The following is a 19,538-nucleotide window of genomic DNA, read 5'->3' on the forward strand; positions in this document are numbered from 1 at the left end:
AAAGAGGCTTGCAGGAGAATCGTCTTTTTGGGAAGAATACCCAAGATATCCAACGACACTGGGTATAAATTAATAGGCTGGCTTAATGAGAAGGACACTTCCCAGTTACCTCTAGTGACATTGGCACAAAGAGGGTTTTAGAAGAATCTAATGTGATTTAATTCAGGAAGGCTTCTTTAGGCCTGAGAGTACACTGGAAATACATAGTCCTAATGTGAACGGCTGAATAGACAGGGAGTTGGAACAGGGTCAAGGTGAGAAGAATTGCATAACTACACATACAGTAGACCATCCCAGGAGTTGTAAGATTAAGATAACTTTATTGGTCAATTGTACACAAGACTTCCACTTTAAACCCAACCCTTCTGAAAGACACACATACAGGTTTTTGGAGAGGTGCAGGGGCTGCCACACTGGGCGCCCAGGAAGCTGTTGTTGTGGGACATTAAGGGTCCTGCTCAATGCCATCTAGGATTTGAAACCAGCAACCCTCCAGTTGCTAGCCCACTTCCCAGGAGATTTTTCCCAGCAGACCCGGGATTTTACCAAGCAACCCTCCGGTTGCTGGTTCACCTTTCTAACCACTAGGCTACCTTCCGCTCTACTTCCTTCCCTCATCTTATTCTTTGTGATCAGTGACCACTATCCTGGACTGGTAAAMATTAATAGATGTAAGCCAGTGACTATTGGGACTATTTTCACTCAGTCATTTTAACATGTTATTGTTTGGTTTGCAGGTGTTTAAGGATGAGCTGGAAGGCCTGGTCCAGGATCAGATGACTAAGGGCAGTAATCCAACAGGACTGCTGGCTCTTAGGCAGGTAGCTGATCTGATCATGGCCAGTTCTGTGGGAGGGACAGGCTCCTTCACATCTCCTCTCAGTAAGTAGCAGTGTGTGCGCATACATGTGAGAGAGTACATGTGGGTCTGCATAGTCTTTCAGTGATGCATCCTGATTCTCTGCATTGTCAATGTTTTGGAACACGGAAATCACAAAAACCTGTGACATTGAGAGCCCTTATGCAGCAAAATTCTGCTCAAGTACTTGTTGACAACATTCCACATTCCACATTCCAAATGTTTCTAATAAGTTGGCCACATGTCCTGGACTTTATAATGAATTACAGCTGTCTGGAGTGTCAATTATGTTTCCCTCCGTCTTTCAATGGAGGTCGTCCACATAAAAAAAATACTACAGTTTACTATAGAATACTACAGTACTTATTATAGAATTCTGTAGTAAAATGTACTATACTGTAGAATATTACAAAACGGGTGGGTCTAATCCTGGATGTTGATTGGTTAAAACCGCATTTCAGCCGGTGTCTATTCCACAATTTACCACCAGTATACTACAATCTGCAAAGACACTTAATTAATTACTGTAGTATATACACTACAGTTTTTTAAAGACAGTAATTACAGTGCATTCGGAAAGTATTTAGACCTCTTCCGTTTTTCCACATTTTGTTATGTTACAGACTTATTCTAAAATGTATTAAATAAAAAATGTCCTTGTCAATCGACACACAATACCCCATAATGACAAAGTGAAAACAGGTTTTTAGAATTTATTTTACATACAGTTGAAGTCGGACGTTTACATACACCTTAGCCAAATACATTTAATCTCAGTTTTTCTCAATTCCTGACATTTAATCCTAATAATAATTCCCTGTCTTAGGTCAGTTAGGATCACCACTTTATTTTAAGAATGTGAAAAGTAATAGTAGAGAATAGTAGAGAATGATTTATTTCAGCTTTTATTTCTTTCATCACATTCCCAGTGGGTCAGAAGTTCACATACACTCAATTTGTATTTGGTAGCATTGCCATTAAATTGTTTAACTTGGGTCAAACGTTTCGGGTAGCCTTCCACAAGCTTCCCACAATAAGTWGGGTGAATTTTGGCCCATTCCTCCTGACAGAGCTGGTGTAACTGAGTCAGGTTTGTAGGCCTCCTTGCTCGCACATGCTTTTTCAGTTCTGCTCACACATTTTCTATAGCTTTGAGGTCAGGGCTTTATGATGGCCACTCCAATACCTTGACTTTGTTGTCTTTAAGCCATTTTGCCACAACTTTGGAAGTATGCTTGGGGTCATTGTCCATTTGGAAGACCCATTTGCAACCAAGCTTTAACTTCATGACTGATGTCTTGATGTTGCTTCAATATATCCACATGATTTTCTTCCATCATGATGCCATCTATTTTGCGAAGTGCACCAGTCCCTCCTGCAGCAAAGCAACCCCACAACATAATGCTGCCACCCCCGTGCTTCACGGTTGGGATGGTGTTCTTCGGCTTGCAAGCCTCCCCATTTTTCCCGCAAACATAACGATGTTCATTATGGCCAAACAGTTCTATTTTTGTTTCATCAGACCAGAGGCCTTGAAATTCATCCACATGTACACCTCCAAATGACTGAAATGATCAGAAGCTTCTAAAGGCATGACATCGTTTTCTGGAATTTTCCAAGCTGTTTAAAGGCACAGTCAACTTAGTGTATGTAAACTTCTGACCCACTGGAATTGTGATACAGTGAATTATAAGTGAAATAATCTGTCTGTAAACAATTGTTGGAAAAATTACTTGTCATGCACAAAGTCGATGTCCTAACCGACTTGCCAAAACTATAGTTTGTTAACATGAAATTTGTGGAGTGGTTGAAAAACTAGTTAAGTGTATGTAAACTTCCGACTTCAACTGTAAGTATTCAGACCCTTTGCTATGAGACTCGAAATTGAGCTCTGGTACATCCTGTTTCCATTGATCATCCTTGAGATGTTTCTACAACTTGATTGTTGTCCACCTGTGGTGAATTCAATTGTTTGGACATGATTTGGAAAGGCACACACCTGTCTATATAAGGTCCCACAGTTGACAGTGCATGTCAGAGCCAAAACCAAGCCATGAGCTCGAAGGAATTGTCCTTAGAGCACCGAGACAGGATTGTGTTAAGGCACAGATCTGGTGAAGGGTACCAAAACATTTCTGCAGCATTGAAGGTCCCCAAGAACACGGTGGCCTCCATTGTTCTTAAATGGAAGAAGTTTGGAACCACCAAGACTTTTCCAAGAATTGTCTGCCCGGCCAAACCAGGAATTCGGGGGAGAAGTGCCTTGGTCAGGTAGGTGACCAAGAACCCGATGGTCACTCTGACAGAGCTTCAGAGTTCCTCTGTGGAGATGGGAGTATCTTCCAGAAGAACAACCATCTCTGCAGCACTCCACCTATCAGGCCTTTATGGTAGAGTGGCCAGATGGAAAGCACTCCTCAGTAAAAGGCACATGACAGCCTGCTTGGAGTTTTCCAAAAGGACCCTAAAGGATTCTCAGACCATGAGAAACAAGATTCTCTGGTCTGATGAAAACAAGATTGAACTCTTTGGCTTGAACGCCAAGCGTCACGACGGGATGAAACCTGGCACCATCCTTATAGTGAAGCATGGTGGTGGCAGCATCATGCTGTTGGGATGTTTTTCAGCGGCAGGGACTGGGAGACCAGTCAGGATTWYYGGTCGACCGATTATGATTTTCCAACGCCGATACAGATTATTGGAGGACCAAAAAAAGCTGATACCGATTAATTGGACGATTTATATATATATATATATATATATATGTAATAATGACAATTACAACAATACTGAATGAACACTGAACACTTTTATTTTAGCTTAATATAATACATAAATAAAATCTATTTAGTCTCAAATAAATAATGAAACATGCTCAATTTGGTTTAAATATTGCAAAAACACAGTGTTGGAGAAGAAAGTAAAAGTGCAATATGTGCCATGTAAAAAAAAGCTAACGTTTAAGTTCCTTGCTCAGAACATATGAAAGCTGGTGGTTCAATATTCCCAGTTCTTCAATATTCCCAGTTAGGAAGTTTTAGGTTGTAGTTATTACAGGAATTATTACTCGTCGACTATTTCTCTCTATACCATTTTGTATTTCATATACCTTTTGACTATTGGATGTTCTAATCGGTACTTTACTATTGCCAACCTAATTTCAGGAGTTGATAGGCTTGAAGTCAAACAGCGCTGTGCTTCAAGCATTGCTAAGAGCTGCTGGCAAAATCAGTAAAGTTTGAATGAATGCTTACGAACCTGCTGCTGCCTACCACTGCTCAGTCAGACTGCTCTATCAAACATCAAATCATAGACTTAATTATCATATAATAAACACAGAAATACGAGCCTTTGGTCATTAATATGGTAAAATCCGGAAACTATAATTTTGAAAACAAAACGTTTATTCTTTCAGTGAAATACAGAACCGTTCCGTATTTTATCGGACGGGTGGCAACCCTAAGTCTAAATATTGCTGTTACATTACACAACCTTCAATGTTATGTCATAATTATGTAAAATTCTGGGAAATTAGTTCGCAACGAGCCTGCCGGCCCAAACTGTTGCATATACCCTGACTCTGCTTGCACTGAACACAAGAGAAGTGACACAAATTTCCCTAATTAATATTGCCTGCTAACATGCATTTCTTTTAACAAAATATGCAGGTTTAAAAATATATACTTCTGTGTATTAATTTAAGAAAGGCATTGATGTTTATGGTTAGGTACATTTGTGCAAAGATTGTGCTTTTTTTCGTCAATGTTAAATTATCACCCATTTGGTGAAGTTGAAGTAGGCTGTGATTCGATGATAAATTAACAGCCACCGCATTGATTATATGCAACGCAGGACAAGCTAGTTAACCTAGTAATATCATCAACCATGTGTAGTTAACTAGTGATTATGTGAAGATTGATTGATTGTTTTTTATAAGATAAGTTTAATGCTAGCTAGCAACTTACCTTGGCTCCTTGCTGCACTCGCTTAYCAGGTGATCAGCCTGCCARGCAGTTTCCTCGTGGATTGCAATGTAATCAGCCATAATCGGCGTCCAAAAAGGCTGATTACCGATTGTTATGAAAACTTGAAATTGGCCCTAATTTATCGGCCATGCCGATTAATCGGTCGACCTCTAGTCAGGATCAAGGGAAAGATGAACGTAGCAAAGTACAGAGAGATCCTTGATGAAAACCTGCTCCAGAGCGCTCAGGACCTCAGTKTGGGGAGAAGGTTCACCTTCCAATAGGACAACGACCCTAAGCACACAGTCAAGACAACGCTGGAGTGGCTTCAGGACAAGTCTCTGAATGTCCGAGTGGCCCAGCCAGAGCCCAGAATTGAACCCGAACATCTCTGTAGAGACCTGAAAATAGCTGTGCAGCGATGCTCCCCATCCAACCTGACAGAGTTTGAGAGGATCTTCAGAGAAGAATGGGAGAAACTCCCCAAATACTGGTGTGCCAAGATTGTAGCGTCATACCCACGAAGACTCAAGGCTGTAATCGCTGCCAAAGGTGCTTCAACAAAGTACTGAGTAAAGGGTCTGAATACTTATGTAAATGTAATATTTCAGTTTTTATTTGATAAATTTACATAAATCAAAAAAACTGTTTTTGCTATGACATTATGGGGTATTGTGTGTCGATTGATGAGGAAAATACCTAATTTAATCCATTTTAGAATTAGGCAGTAAAAAGTCAAGGCGTCTGAATATTTTCAGAATATACTGTATACTATTGTTAAAGCTGCAATATGCAACTTTTTGAGCAACTTGACCAAATCCACATAGAAATGTATTAATAGATCTGTCACTCATTAAAAGCAAGTCTAAGAAGTGGTAGATCTGTTCTATGTGCGCTATATTTATGCTTCCCGGTCTTAAGTTTAGTTTTTGCCTTATTTACTTTCAGTTTTTAACCCCCGGCTTCAAACATGTGAAAATACAATATTTTTGGTTATGGAAAATATATTTCACAGCGGTTTAGATGGTACAGTGATTCTCTACACTATACTTGCTTGTTTTGTCACATAAAGTGAAATTTGGCAAACTATTAGAATTTTAACAACCAGAGCCATTTCTGCATAGTGCATCTTTAACTGTAAATACTACAGTATACAACAGTAAATACTACAGTATTGCCTGTAGTGTTTTTGCTGACTTTAGTCCGTAAAAACACTACAGTGAATACTATAGTATTTATACCATAGTATAGTATTTTAAAAACACWAGGAATGTTTACTGAAACTGTTAGGAAATGTAAACATAACGGTTGTCTCCTATGGCTTTGAGGTGATGGAGGCAGCACTGTCTCTTTATAAACCAACAGTCACTGTTGAAGTGGTTGTAAAAGATTAGGGTTCAGTATTGTTGAATGCCCTTTATAAAGTATAAAGTCAAAAAAGATATACTACTCAGAACTCATGAGAAGTTCTGAGAACAGCCACTATTATGATCCAAAAGTTAAGCAAGGGATGCTGTGATGTAGTGATTTAATGAGAAAGTCATTTTTTTATAGCAATCGTTTGAGCTAAATATTGTTAGAGGAACTTGAAAAGAGAGAGGCCGAACATTTTAAGAGCTGTTCATGTTGAATGAGTAGTCATGGAGAAAGAGAAAGCTAATTCCATTGACCATGTTATAATGCAACATGAACATAAAGAAAGCTCTTGTTTCATGAACATTCATAAATGTTATATCTCTGAAGTATTATGAATGGTTTAGCTTGTTTAGTTTTAACAAAGATGGCCGTTTAGAAATTTGTGGTGCTTGTCACGAAGGCTGTAGGGTGTCAGTGACTGTGCTCTCGGTCACAATAGTTCACCATGAATGCAATGCGTTTTCTCTCCAGGCCCAGGGATGGTCGCCCCAGTCAATGACCTCTATGGGGTAGAGTCTCCATCCTTTACCAAAGGGGAGAAACAGTGTCGCTGTAAGCTAGCCAGTGTCTACAGACTGGTGGACCTTTTCAGCTGGGCCCATTTCACCAGCTCATACATTACTGTGAGTAGAACCCACATTAAAAAAACGTATTATACCAACTTAATGTAGCATTAGGGAAAGGGGGATTCCTAGTCAGTTGTACAACTGAATGCATTCAACTGAAATGTGTCTTCCGCATTTAACCCAACCCCTCTGAATCAGAGAGGTGCGGGGGGGGCTACAGTATACTACAGTGAATACTATAGTATTTATACTATAGTAGTGTTTTAAAAACACTAGGAATGTTTACTGAAACTGTTAGGAAATGTAAACATAACGGTTGTCTCCTATGGCTTTGAGGTGATGGAGGCAGCACTGTCTCTTTATAAACCAACAGTCACTGTTGAAGTGGTTGTAAAAGATTAGGGTTCAGTATTGTTGAATGCCCTTTATAAAGTATAAAGTCTCTGAATCAGAGAGGAGCGGGGGGCTGCCTTAATCGACATCCACGTCTTCGGCGCCTGGGGAACAGTGGGTTAACTGCCTTGCTCAGGGGCAGAACAGATTTTTACCTTGTCAGCTTGGGGATTCGATCCAGCAACCTCTTGATTACTGGCCCAACGCCCTAACCACTAGACTCATAAGCACAGTATGAATTTTGATTACTGTAGGCATGTCAAAATGACACATGGAGTTCTCAGTCACCCAATACACATTCTATTTTTGCAATTGGCAAGCATTGTTAAAGTATAAATAGTCTAGAAATTTTTATCTGGATAATTGTCTATATGCAGTTGCAAATTATATAGCTGGTACAATGTTGCTCTTGGCAATGCATGCCTTTTGACATTTGCTTGTTATATACGTTTTCCTTTTCCTTGTACAGGTCCGGGTTAGCAAAGAACAAGACCATGTTCTTATCATCCCACAAGGGCTCTCTTTCACTGAAGTGACGGCTGGCAGTCTGGTAGGTATAATGGTCCATGCGTTTTCATATTCCAGATACTCATGGCTTAGAACTACCCTAGAAAATAACAGTTTGTGCTCATCTCCAGTGGGTGAACAACACAATCATTAACAATACAAAACAACCCTATTCAGATGTGTGAATTGTGCAGAATATGTGTTCAGACTATTGACAGGGCCTCATAATCAATAGCCAGCCACTCAAACAACCTCTGGCTGTGCTGAGAGACATGCCTCACTACTTCAGCAAGGGGTCAAGGAGAATTGACAATTGTGTTGAATGGATGTTTCCTAGCTTGTTGTCAGCGTGTAGATGCCTTAATACAGTATCGATGGAAGTCCCAATAGAAGGATAACTAGATTCCTCTTCATCATAATAACTGAATACAGTGAGTAACAGCACAATGAGTTGGAATAATACCCAATACATTAGTGTGACTTTGTATCCGACTCAGTATCTTGCTGCCATAGTAGACCTAGAGATATTGCGTCCTGGTCTGTTTCCAGGTGAAAGTGAACATGATTGGTGATGTTGTCGACCAGGGATCCACCTACCTGGAGGTGGACCACTCTGGCTTCAGCCCTCACGCTGCTGTCTATTCCATGCGCCCTGACGTCAGGTGTATCATACACATCCACACCTCTGCCACTGCTGCTGTGAGTACACTTTAAACTAAAGCTCAATGAGTGGCCATGTCCCTTCATGACTGAATTAAGAGCAACCTCTGAAAGTTTATTTACCATCTCATCTTTGTTTCATTATTGTATGTACAGTAAGTGCACCTAATGTAATTGTGCTGTTTCCTTCTAAAGTTTATAGTTACTAGTTTATAGTTGCTATATGTCTGATGTTTTACTAGCCGGAAATAACTTGTGTTAGTTGTTGTTGACACAGCATAGCCACGGTTGCTTTTATCCTGAACTCACAGGTGTCCTCGATGAAATGTGGCATCCTGCCCATTTCCCAAGAGGCTCTGGTTCTGGGCGATGTTGCCTACTTCGGTTACCAAGGCTGTCTGGATGATCAAGAAGAGAAGGTGGAGTTCCAGAAAGCCCTAGGGCCCACTGCCAAGGTAACGCAGAATGATGGGTTTCCTTAACAACAACAGGCTCACTGTAGTGTGTGCCAAACATAGAAACAGAACACAGTGCATTTAATCAAACTGTTCTGTTACTGTAGTAATTGCTCTTTCTACACAGGTATAAGAGCATTTAACATGCATTTTCACATTACAGGAAGTTGTATCCACTTGCTAAACTGCTTTATCTTTCATGTCTTTGTATTTACTTATGCATTCATATGACCTTTTTAGATGTTGTTATCCCACACTTAATCATGTTGCAGGTGCTTGTTCTGAGGAACCATGGCCTGGTTGCTCTGGGGGAGACTATTGAGGAGGCGTTCCACTACATTTACCACTCACAGCAAGCTTGTGAAATCCAGGTAACACTTGAATTCATCAGCCACACCTTTTCTACCACATTATTGTATAGGTCATGGAATAGTTCACTGCTATTTCTTTTTTCTTACCTTGGAAATAGGATGTTGGCGTGCTGCAATCCAAGATGTCTGTGTTTACTTTGCCTCAGTAAACGTGTGTGGTCTAAACCCACCAGCATGTATTACATGTGAATAAAAATGGTCCCAGGTTTTTGGAAACAAATCAAACTTGGTGTTGGTCATTTTTCAATTGAATGATATTGTGTTACATTCCCTGCGTGAGAGAGAAACAAGTAAGAAGTCAAACATCTGTTAAAACAAAGCTAAATCAAATACTCTGTGTGATTAAAACCACTGTTCTCAAACAGCACCAGGTGGAGTTCAGTGTTCTAGGACTTGGTTGAGTCCCCATGTAACTCATAGCTCTATGTGGAGCAGACAGATAATATGTTCTCTTATCATCATATGAGTGGCGCAGCGGTCTAAGGCACTGCATCTCAGAGCTAGAGGCGTTGCTACAGACCCTGGTTCGATCCCGGGCTGTATCACAACCGGCCATGATCGGGAGTCCCATAGGGCGGCACGCAATTGGCCCAGCGTCATCCGAGTTAGGGGAGAGCTTGGCCAGGGTAGGCCGCCATTGTAAATAAGAATTTGTTCTTAACTGACGTGCCTAGTAAAATAAAAATGTGTCTGGGATAGTGTTGGTTTTTCCATTGAGCAGGTCATTCCATGTGTGGTCAGTCTGGGATTCCTCTGTGTTTTCTTTACTGCACTCTAGTGATGCCTCGTGACACATTTTACCTCATATTTTCACTATAATAGCTAGTTTTAGACTTTACTCATTATTCGGCTAACCTGGTGAATTCAAATGGTCAGGAAAAATTCCTGACCTTGACTATATGTGTTTTTGATGTGGTCATTCAGGTCAGTGCTCTGCGGGGCTCTGCAGGAGTAGAGAACCTGGTGCTCCTGGACAGGGAGAGGCTCAAGCCCCTGACCCACGGAGTGGCTGCTGCTGGGGTCACCGTGGACAGCGAAGTCAAGTGGAAAGTGGGCGAGGCAGAGTTTGAGTCGCTCATGAGGATGCTGGACAACCTGGTAGGTGACCTGACCATTATATCTGACCTTTCCCACAATGCTTTGGGTTTCCTCTCCCATGCACATCCTGAGGATGTGTGTGAATATATTGACATCATAATCCCAACCGGAAAGTAGTATTTTTAACTTGTGAATCAAACATTGGAGATCATCAAGGCCAGCTGTAGCTCCTTGAACAAATGCACAATTATTGTCCCAATGTGCCTTATTAAAGACCGTTGCGTGTTTATCAAAGATGAGCATCTAATCTTAGCCTGTAGCTATCAGGCTGTTTGTTAGCGATGGGTCTGTGTTTAACCTCCACTGTAGATAACTGTGTGATGTTCAAAGTGCTTCCCCTTTAAACAATACTATCTCAACAACACTGCTAATGACTAGGGCCAGACACATTCTGTGGGCACAGCAGACAATGAGCAAGCCTGATCTCTCTATTGAATCTACTAATGACATGCCACTTGCTGGGGACTGGGGCTGGTGTAGGCTACAGCTGTGTTAGCTTGTACAGCTCTGTGTGATCATAGCCCGCCTCCCCCATCATGGATTCCAGATGCCAGGCCATGCTGTGTGGAGTTAAGAGCACAGACCACACAATCCTTCAGAGTTAATTGACTGGAAAACGCAACACACTCCCTGGGTTCCGCTCAACATGGTTGGGTTTGGGGTTTGCGGTCCCCCCTTTTCTTTGATGTGTCCCTAACAACAGTTCCCCTGCCAACTGCACTGTGTTACCAGGCGTAATCTATTCCCTATGAAATCAGGCACTTCTGAAAGTGTTGTTTAAATGTACTGTACAAAGTGTTCCAACAATGGAGGCTAAACATTGGGTGGTCTAGGATCCCCTTAAACCACAGGCTTTAGTCACTGATATGAAGTGTATGTTCACATTGTTAAAGATGAAAATAATCTTACAAATTTGTGATGGGAAACTGCAGGACCAATGTTTGAAAACGTGTCCTTGGGAGATTGTTTTTATATGCTGTCGAGGGCCATTCACTTAACAGAGAACACCTTGTATTGGTTCTGAGCATAATTAAGTTGCACAAACCTTTTCCTTGAAAATCTAATAAACATTCTCAACACTAACAGAGACTTTCCAGTTGATGGATAACAGGTGTCCGAGTTTTCGTGGAATCTATTTTGACAGGTGGACTGAAACATTGTCTCTCTGTGTTGCTAGGGTTACCGTACAGGCTATATGTACCACCACCCCATAGTGAGGGAAAAGATTCGGACCAAAAATGATGTGGAGATTCCTGCCACGGTCTACACTGTCCCTTTGCAGGACAGTGATCTGGGTCAGAGAAACCCCTTTAACTTCCTGGTGCAGAAACAGCAGAGGGAGAGGGCGCGCTGGCTCAACTCTCCCAACAGCTACCTGAAGGTCAATGTGCCTGAACGCTCACTCAGTGGAGAGTGTAGCCCCAGAACCAAGACCACGGTGAGCTGCTATAAACCAGTCTTCTTCAATCTACCTTGTATACCGGTAGACTACATTGTGTACATGCAGTATTGCACTTCTATTGCTTCCACCTGACAATATGTCTTCCTATAGCAGAGATGAAATATCACATGTTGTAGGTTAGCCTGCCCTCTTGTGGAATCTTGTATAACTACATGTATGAAACATATTTCCCTACATAACATCTTCTAAAGGTGTCCGCATGCTTCCCACCCGGAATAGTTTGTGCATATATTATGAAGGCGTTTTGTGACATTTTTGTTCGTTTTGTGATTGGTCAACAATTGGTCAAGCTGCTGCTACTCTTTGTTTATTATCTATGCATAGTCACTTTACCCTTACCTACATGTACATATTACCTCCATTACCTCGACTACCCAGTACCCCTGCACATTGACCCGGTACCCTTTGTATATATCCTCGTTATTGTTATTTTTGTGTTACCATTTTTCCTTTCGTTTATTTAGCAAATTTGTCTTACTTAAGAAATAATCTGCATTGTTGGTTAAGGGCTCGTAAGCATTTCACGGTAAGGTCTACTACACCTGTTGTATTTGACGTATGTGACAAATTTTATTTGAACAGTATTATTCAATGAAGTGTTTGCTGCCATTCAACGAGAGATTAATCATTTTCATACACATTTTTTCACTTGAGAAATACTCCACCAAACATTTGCGACTAAGACCTCTGCAAAAACGTCAAAATTAAGGACATTTCTCGAGTGATCTTGGATAAATTCTGATTATTTTGAGGAAGTGTATAGTGCCTTCAGAAAGTATTCACATCCCTTTTTCCCCCCATTTTGTTGTGTTACAGGCCGAATTTAAAATGGATTTCATTTAGATTGTTGGTCACTGGCCTACACACAATACCAGATAAATGTCAAAGTGGAATTATGTTTTGAGAAATGTTTACAAATTCATAAGAAATTAAAAACTGAAATGTCTTGAGTCAATAAGTATTGAAATAAGTTCAGGAGTAAAAACAAGTTGAATAATAAGTTGCATGGACTCACTCGGTGTGCAATAATAGTGTTTAACATGATTTTTGAATAACTAACTCGTCTCTGTACCCCACATATACAATTATATGTAAGGTCCCTCAGTCGAGCAATGAATTTCAAACACAGATTCAACCACAATGACCAGGGAGGTTTACCAATGCCTTGCAAAAAATTGAACTTATTGGTAGATGGGTTCAAAAAAACATACATTGAATATCCATTTGAGCATGAAGTTACTAATTACACTTTGGATGGTGTATCAATACACCCAGTCACTACAAAGATACAGGCATCCTTCCTATCTCAGTGGCCGGAGAGGAAGGAAATGGCTCAGGGATTTCACCATGAGGCCAATGGTGACAGTTAAATAATTTAATGGCTGTGATAAGAGAACTGAGGATGGATCAACAACATTGTAGTTACTCCACAATACTAACCTAATTGACAGAGTGAAAAGAAGAAGCCTGTACAGAATAAAAATAGTTCAAACATGCATTCTGTTTGCAACAAGGCACTAAAGTAATACAGCAAAAAAATGTGTCAAAGGAATTATCTTTTTGTCTTGAATACAAAGTGTTGTTTGAGGCAAATCCAATAGAACACATTACTGAGTACCACTCTCCATATTTTCAAGCATAGTGGTGGCTGCATCATGTTATGGGTATGCTTGTAATTGTTAAGGACTGGAGAGTTTTTCAGGATAAATTATAAACGGAATGGAGCTAAGCACAGGCAAAATCCTAGAGGAAAACCTGGTTCCACCAGACACTAGGAAATAAATTCACCTTTCAGAAAAAAAGGATTTAATGAGCTCCAGACTGAAATATCTTTATTAAACCAGTATCTTTCCTTTTAGTGGATGAAATCTGAAGAGACCAGCAATGGCACTGGCACCTCCATAAAGATCGAGGACCCCAACCAGTTTGTTCCCCTTAATACAAACCCCACTGATGTTATGGAGAAGAGGAACCGGGTGAGCTAGAACATCATGTTCTCTAATCATGTTCCTTATTGACATGTTCAGACATATTGGGCTGGGATACATATTGAGTTCAACAGCTTGACCATTTGCTACACACATTATAAAGGAGGTACTATTGAACTCTCCTCCCAAGCAAATGAGTGTTGATTGCAGTGACCTATAGGATGCAGCCTGTCTCCCTCTGGCATGACAACTGGATGGTCCAATCAGTCATAAAGCATTTGTATACATTTTTATGGACGCTTAACAGAACTTAAAAGAATTTGTAATGGAAATCTGTATTTTAGATAAGGCAACAGAACACTGTTGATCACATGACTCCAGGACCAAAGTCCCATCTTCTAGCTAGCATCGTTGTGGACACCATACCAGGACCAGTAAGTACTTGGGTCAGCTTCACACCACACAACACTAACATGATATGGTGGTGAGTTCCATGACTGTCATGATCAGAAGACTGTAATGTGGGTCTTCGTTGGTCCATCCTTATATTGTGTTCGGTGACATAGTTGGGTTGGAGCTCACTGGTATGGACCTTCCCATTGGTTTAAGACTGGGCATTTGTGGAGCTCATTAGTCACTAAGCAGTATGTATAGCAGTTAAGTTTAACCCCATTGTTCTGTATCTCTCGCTCCCCTCAGGCCTTTATCATTGAGGATGAGGAGCAGATGAGCTCTCTTCCTCCCAACCCCTTCAGTGAGCTGACAGAGAAGGTGCTAGAAGAGTATAAGAGCGTTGTGGAGCGAAGGCAGTTGGGCCTGGATGGTACGATACTCCCCTATCCCATACAAATATCAACACTGTCATCATGATGTAGAACACTCACTTCATCAACATTTCATTTCATTCTCACCTCTGTTATCTACAGTATTGCTACTGTATTTGTGTTGCTGAATCTGTGATGACTAGGGACCAATGTTTTATCTGGCCAGGTCACATGGTCAGGAAAACTCCAGGCCCTATTGATAACCCTTGAACTTGCAGATGCTGATGTCACAGACACAGATGAGATGACAACATTTGACGAGTCCTCCATCTCACTGTCCCTGTCTCCACTCGTGTCTCCTGCCAAAGGTAGTATTTCATAAGAAAGGAGCAAGACCGGTGTGTCCAATAAAGTTTCCATGAGAAGATGAATTCCTAAATCAGGGCATTCCTTCTTAAACATTTTATTCGTTCAAATTTTTGGAGTTATGGAGAGGGTGCACTATAGACAAAATGGTAATCTTCATTCTTCCTGCAGTTATACACTTTTCTACAAGCCCCCATCTTTCCTCACTGACTTGGTTTCTTCCCATTAACAGAGATCATACCCAATGGGAAAGATTATATGGAAGAACTGGAAGAGAAACTAAACATCAAAGTATCCAAGCTCAGTATAAGCACCACAGAAACGATTGAAATATCCATAACCTCAGAGAAATCAGGGGGAGACAAGACCCCTGACAGCCAAACCAAGTCCCCCAAGAAGAAAAATAAGTTTCGCACTCCCTCCTTCCTTAAAATGAATTTAAAAAAGGAGAAGGCTGAGGCCTAGAGGGAGAGACACTGAAGAGTGACAGGTCAGCTTATTTGGTATGAGATGAGCTCATGGGATGAGATGTGTTCCTTAGAGAGGAAATGTATGAGTCACTAAGATCTTAATAGATCTCCAGCTTTTGGGAAGGAGCAACTGTGACAATAAGCCTGTTATTACAATCTCCTCAATCACTTCCTCTGAGGGCTCCACACATGAATAGGGCTCCATGCATGATGGGTTAAACATGTAGTATATCAGCTGCATTGTTCTTAGTATCTACTATAGCCAATTCGCTATTCTGTAATCCAAAAACAATAATAATATACTGTGCAGATACAGAACCTCATTCTTTAAAAGATAAAATACCACATTGCCTGCTATGTATTTGTGGTCAGATACTTTTTCCATTCAGCTCATCATTGAACAGTAGGCCATAGATGAAGGTGAGACATATAAACATCATCTACGTTGTGCATGACACAAGTAATTTTCCCAACAATTGTTCACAGACAGATTATTTCACTTATAATTCACTGGATCACAATTCCAGTGGGTCAGAAGTTTACATACACTAAGTTGACTGTGCCTTTAAACAGCTTGGAAAATTCCAGAAAATTATGTCATGCCTTTAGAAGCTTCTGATAGGCTAATTGACATAATTTTAGTCAATTGGAGGTGTACATGTGGATGAATTTCAAGGCCTCTGGTCTGATGAAACAAAAATAGAACTGTTTGGCCAAAATGAACATCGTTATGTTTGCGGGAAAAAGGGGGAGGCTTGCAAGCCGAAGAACACCATCCCAACCGTGAAGCACGGGGGTGGCAGCATTATGTTGTGGGGGTGCTTTGCTGCAGGAGGGACTGGTGCACTTCACAAAATAGATCACATCATGAGGAAAGAAAATTATGTGGATATATTGAAGCAACATCTCAAGACATCAGTCAGGAAGTTGGAGGTGTACCTGTGGATGTATTTCAATTGGAGGTGTACCTGTGGATGTATTTCAAGGCCTACCTTCAAACTCAATGCCTCTTTGCTTGACATCATGGGAAAATCAAAATTTGTAGACCTCCACAAGTCTGGTTCGTCCTTGGGAGCAATTTCCAAACGCCTCAAGGTACCATGTTCATCTGTACAATATAGTACGCAAGTATAAACACCATGCGACCACGCAGCCATCATACCGCTCAGAAAGGAGACGCGTTCTGTCTCCTAGAGATTAACGTACATTGATGTGAAAAGTGCAAATCAATCCCAGAACTACAGCAAAGGACCTTGTGAAGATGTTGGAGGAAAAGTATCTATATCCACAGTAAAACGAGTCCTATATCGACATAACCTGAAAGGCCGCTCAGCAAGGAAGAAGCCACTGCTCCAAAACTGCCATAAAAAAGCCAGACTACGGTTTGCAACTGCACATGGGGACAAAGATCGTACTTTTTGGAGAAATGTCCTCTGGTCTGATAAACAAAAATAGAACTGTTTGTCCATAATGACCATCATTATGTTTGGGGGGAAAAGGGGGATGCTTGCAAGCCAAAGACCACCATCCCAACCGTGAAGCATGGGGGTGGCAGCATCATGTTGTGGGAGTGCTTTGCTGCAGGAGGGACTGGTTCACTTCACAAAATAGATGGCATCGTGAGGAAAGAAAATTATGTGTATATATTGAAGCAACATCAAGACATCAGTCAGGAAGTTAAAGCTTGGTCGCAAATGGGTCTTCCAAATGGACAATGACCCCAAGCATACTTCCAAAGTTGTGGCAAAATGGCTTAAGGACAATAAAGTCAATGTATTGGAGTGGCCATCACAAAGCCCTGACCTCAAACCTATAGAAGGGGATTGTGGGCAGAACTGAAAAAGCGTGTGCGAGCAAYGAGGCCTACAATCCTGACTCAGTTATACCAGCTCTGTCAGGAGGAATGGGCCAAAATTCACCCAACTTATTGTGGGAAGCTTGTGGAAGGCTAGACTAAACGTTTGACCCAAGTTAAACAATTTAAAGGCAATGCTACCAAATACTAATTGAGTGTATGTAAACTTCTACCCCACTGGGAATGTGATGAAAGAAATAACATTTCACATTCTTAAAATAAAGTGGTGATCCTAACTGACCTTAGACAGTGCATTTTTACTAGGTTTAACTGTCAGGAATTGTGAAAAACTGAGTTTAAATGTATTTAGCTAAAGTGTATGTAAACTTCCGACTTCAACTGTATATGAGGTCAAGCCTTAAGGAGTGTGGTTGGTTTTTATCTGGACCTATTCATAATAGTCTTAGTTTTAGTTGATTAAAAGTAGGCTAAAGTATGGGTTGTAGTAGTGTTTATAATTATTCAGTATTCGGTTAACTTTTTGATATACACTACATGTCTTCTTAATAATAAATGTACTATACATAATACTTTTAACAATGTAAGACAGAGAAGGCAATTTTAGCTGGGCATGTTTTGCAGAAACCTTTATTTATGCCAGTGATTATTTTAGTGGTTGCTACTTATTCATTATTGTGACAAAATGAACTGAAAGTGTGAAGATTTGAAAAATCTCCAATCTCTATGAGCTCAATACTGCTGAATCCTTTTTTTTTTTACCGCATTCACTGATATCTTGGCATGGATATTACTATTGAATGCTAAATTGCAAATGTAAAGATATGAAATAGGCTTATATCAGACTATAAAATGTAATATGAATGTGTTGTGTATGTTAAAGATTTGTTGAGACAGTATTTTGATAGATAATTTGAAAGTTGGCCATACAAAAGTAATAAAATGTTTAATGTTACCATTTCCCCATAAATTAAGAAAGAAATGCAAGATTATGGAGAAAACAACTTCCTCTCAGGTTATGGCTGAACTATGCCTCTTTTTGCCTCCCCAAGAGGCTTACATTTATTGATTATGTGTTGAACTAAGATTGCTTAGTAAGGTTCGCTCACTCGTCTCACTTTTCAAAAACATTAAATTACATTTGTATGGCCTTACGGCAGATTAATAGCAATATGTTATAGAAAGCTGTTTTCTGGACCGGAGTTAAACTGAAGACAAAGTCAAACATCCAGAGACGATATAAATCGAGGATTTATTCCAGTTAGCAATGTGAATGATTTTCTTCGATCCAAAGGGAGAAACATGGTTTTCTTTGTAGATACTACGTTTTGTGAAGCAGTTTTAAATGCAATACTGAAATGAAGGTTGATTAATTTGCAACGGTTGCTTTAACATTTATGTTGTATGTTTTGATGCTTGTCAGTTTATGCTCTGTTAAAGTATTACAAGCAGGCCTCCCGAGTGGCGCAGCGGTCTAAGGCACTGCATCGCGGTGCTAGAGGTGTCACTACAGACCTGGGTTCGATCCCGGGCGGTATCACAACCGGCTGTGATCGGTAGTCCCAAAAGGCGGCGCACAATTGGCCCAGCGTRGTACATTTTTGGCCGGACTAGGCCGTCATTGTAAATAAGAACTTGTTCTTAACTGACTTGCCTAGTTAAATAAAGGGATTTTTTTTTTAAATGACTTGACCCTCGCCTCCCGAGCCCGTTGGGGAGTTGCAGCGATGAGACAAGATCGAAATTGAGGAGAAAAAAGGGGGGTAAAATACAAGAAATTAAGTATCACAAGCTAACTGAATTGAATATACGCAGTATATCATGTTCACAGTCCCAGTTAACTTGTATTACTAATGCTTATTTTGTTTGAATTGCTTTTATATTGACTGAGCTTTTGTAATGTGTGCTCTGTATAGCAGCTTCATAGCATTTCATTACATTCCTTATGAGATTACATTTCACCATATGTAATAAAAACAGTGTGTTTACATGATTGTATTATTTTACCAAGGTTGATTGAAACAGTGTCGCTTACAATCTTTTTGCATTCTTATGTCATTAAATCATGCAACAAACATTGACATACGTGTAACTGTCAAAATAATGGAAACACTTGAGTAAACGAGGGATACAAAGTATATTGAAAGCAGGTGCTTCCACACAGGTGTGGTTCCTGAGTTAATTAAGCAATTAACATCCATTCACGTTTAGGGTCATGTAAAACAATGCTGGGCAGGCCATTATTTTGGCTACATGGCTATGGCCCCATCCACAGGGTACGAGTTGTCACTGAATGGTTTGATAAGCATGAAACTGATGTAAACCATTTTGCTCTTAAACTCAACTCTGGACCTCAAAGCCAGTTTCACTGCTTTTTTTATTGTTCCTCTAATCAGGGACTGATTTAGACTTGGGACACCAGGTGTGTGCAATTAATTATCAGGT

At 40.4% G+C, this 19,538-nt stretch overlaps 1 protein-coding gene across 5 annotated transcripts in view; it reads left to right on the forward strand.

Annotated features, from left to right (window-relative positions):
• Positions 1 to 19,081, forward strand: part of LOC111978758 (gamma-adducin-like) — a 31,743-nt gene extending 12,662 nt beyond the window's left edge. For 3 of the 5 annotated variants that reach the window (XM_024008996.2, XM_024008994.2, XM_024008997.2), the window contains exons 3-15: positions 738 to 882; positions 6,712 to 6,863; positions 7,669 to 7,749; positions 8,256 to 8,405; positions 8,678 to 8,821; positions 9,094 to 9,192; positions 10,117 to 10,290; positions 11,468 to 11,728; positions 13,612 to 13,728; positions 14,025 to 14,114; positions 14,380 to 14,503; positions 14,723 to 14,812; positions 15,043 to 19,081. In XM_024008996.2, coding sequence (XP_023864764.1) covers positions 738 to 882; positions 6,712 to 6,863; positions 7,669 to 7,749; positions 8,256 to 8,405; positions 8,678 to 8,821; positions 9,094 to 9,192; positions 10,117 to 10,290; positions 11,468 to 11,728; positions 13,612 to 13,728; positions 14,025 to 14,114; positions 14,380 to 14,503; positions 14,723 to 14,812; positions 15,043 to 15,275 — 1,860 coding nt within the window. In that variant the 3' untranslated portion in view covers positions 15,276 to 19,081. The remainder of the gene's footprint in view (positions 1 to 737; positions 883 to 6,711; positions 6,864 to 7,668; positions 7,750 to 8,255; positions 8,406 to 8,677; positions 8,822 to 9,093; positions 9,193 to 10,116; positions 10,291 to 11,467; positions 11,729 to 13,611; positions 13,729 to 14,024; positions 14,115 to 14,379; positions 14,504 to 14,722; positions 14,813 to 15,042) is intronic. The other 2 variants (XM_070448480.1, XM_070448481.1) reach the window with 2 other exon arrangements.
• Positions 19,082 to 19,538: the final 457 nt, after the last annotated feature.

The sequence above is a fragment of the Salvelinus sp. IW2-2015 genome, linkage group LG18 (assembly GCF_002910315.2).
Source record: "Salvelinus sp. IW2-2015 linkage group LG18, ASM291031v2, whole genome shotgun sequence".
Lineage (NCBI taxonomy): Eukaryota > Metazoa > Chordata > Actinopteri > Salmoniformes > Salmonidae > Salvelinus > Salvelinus sp. IW2-2015.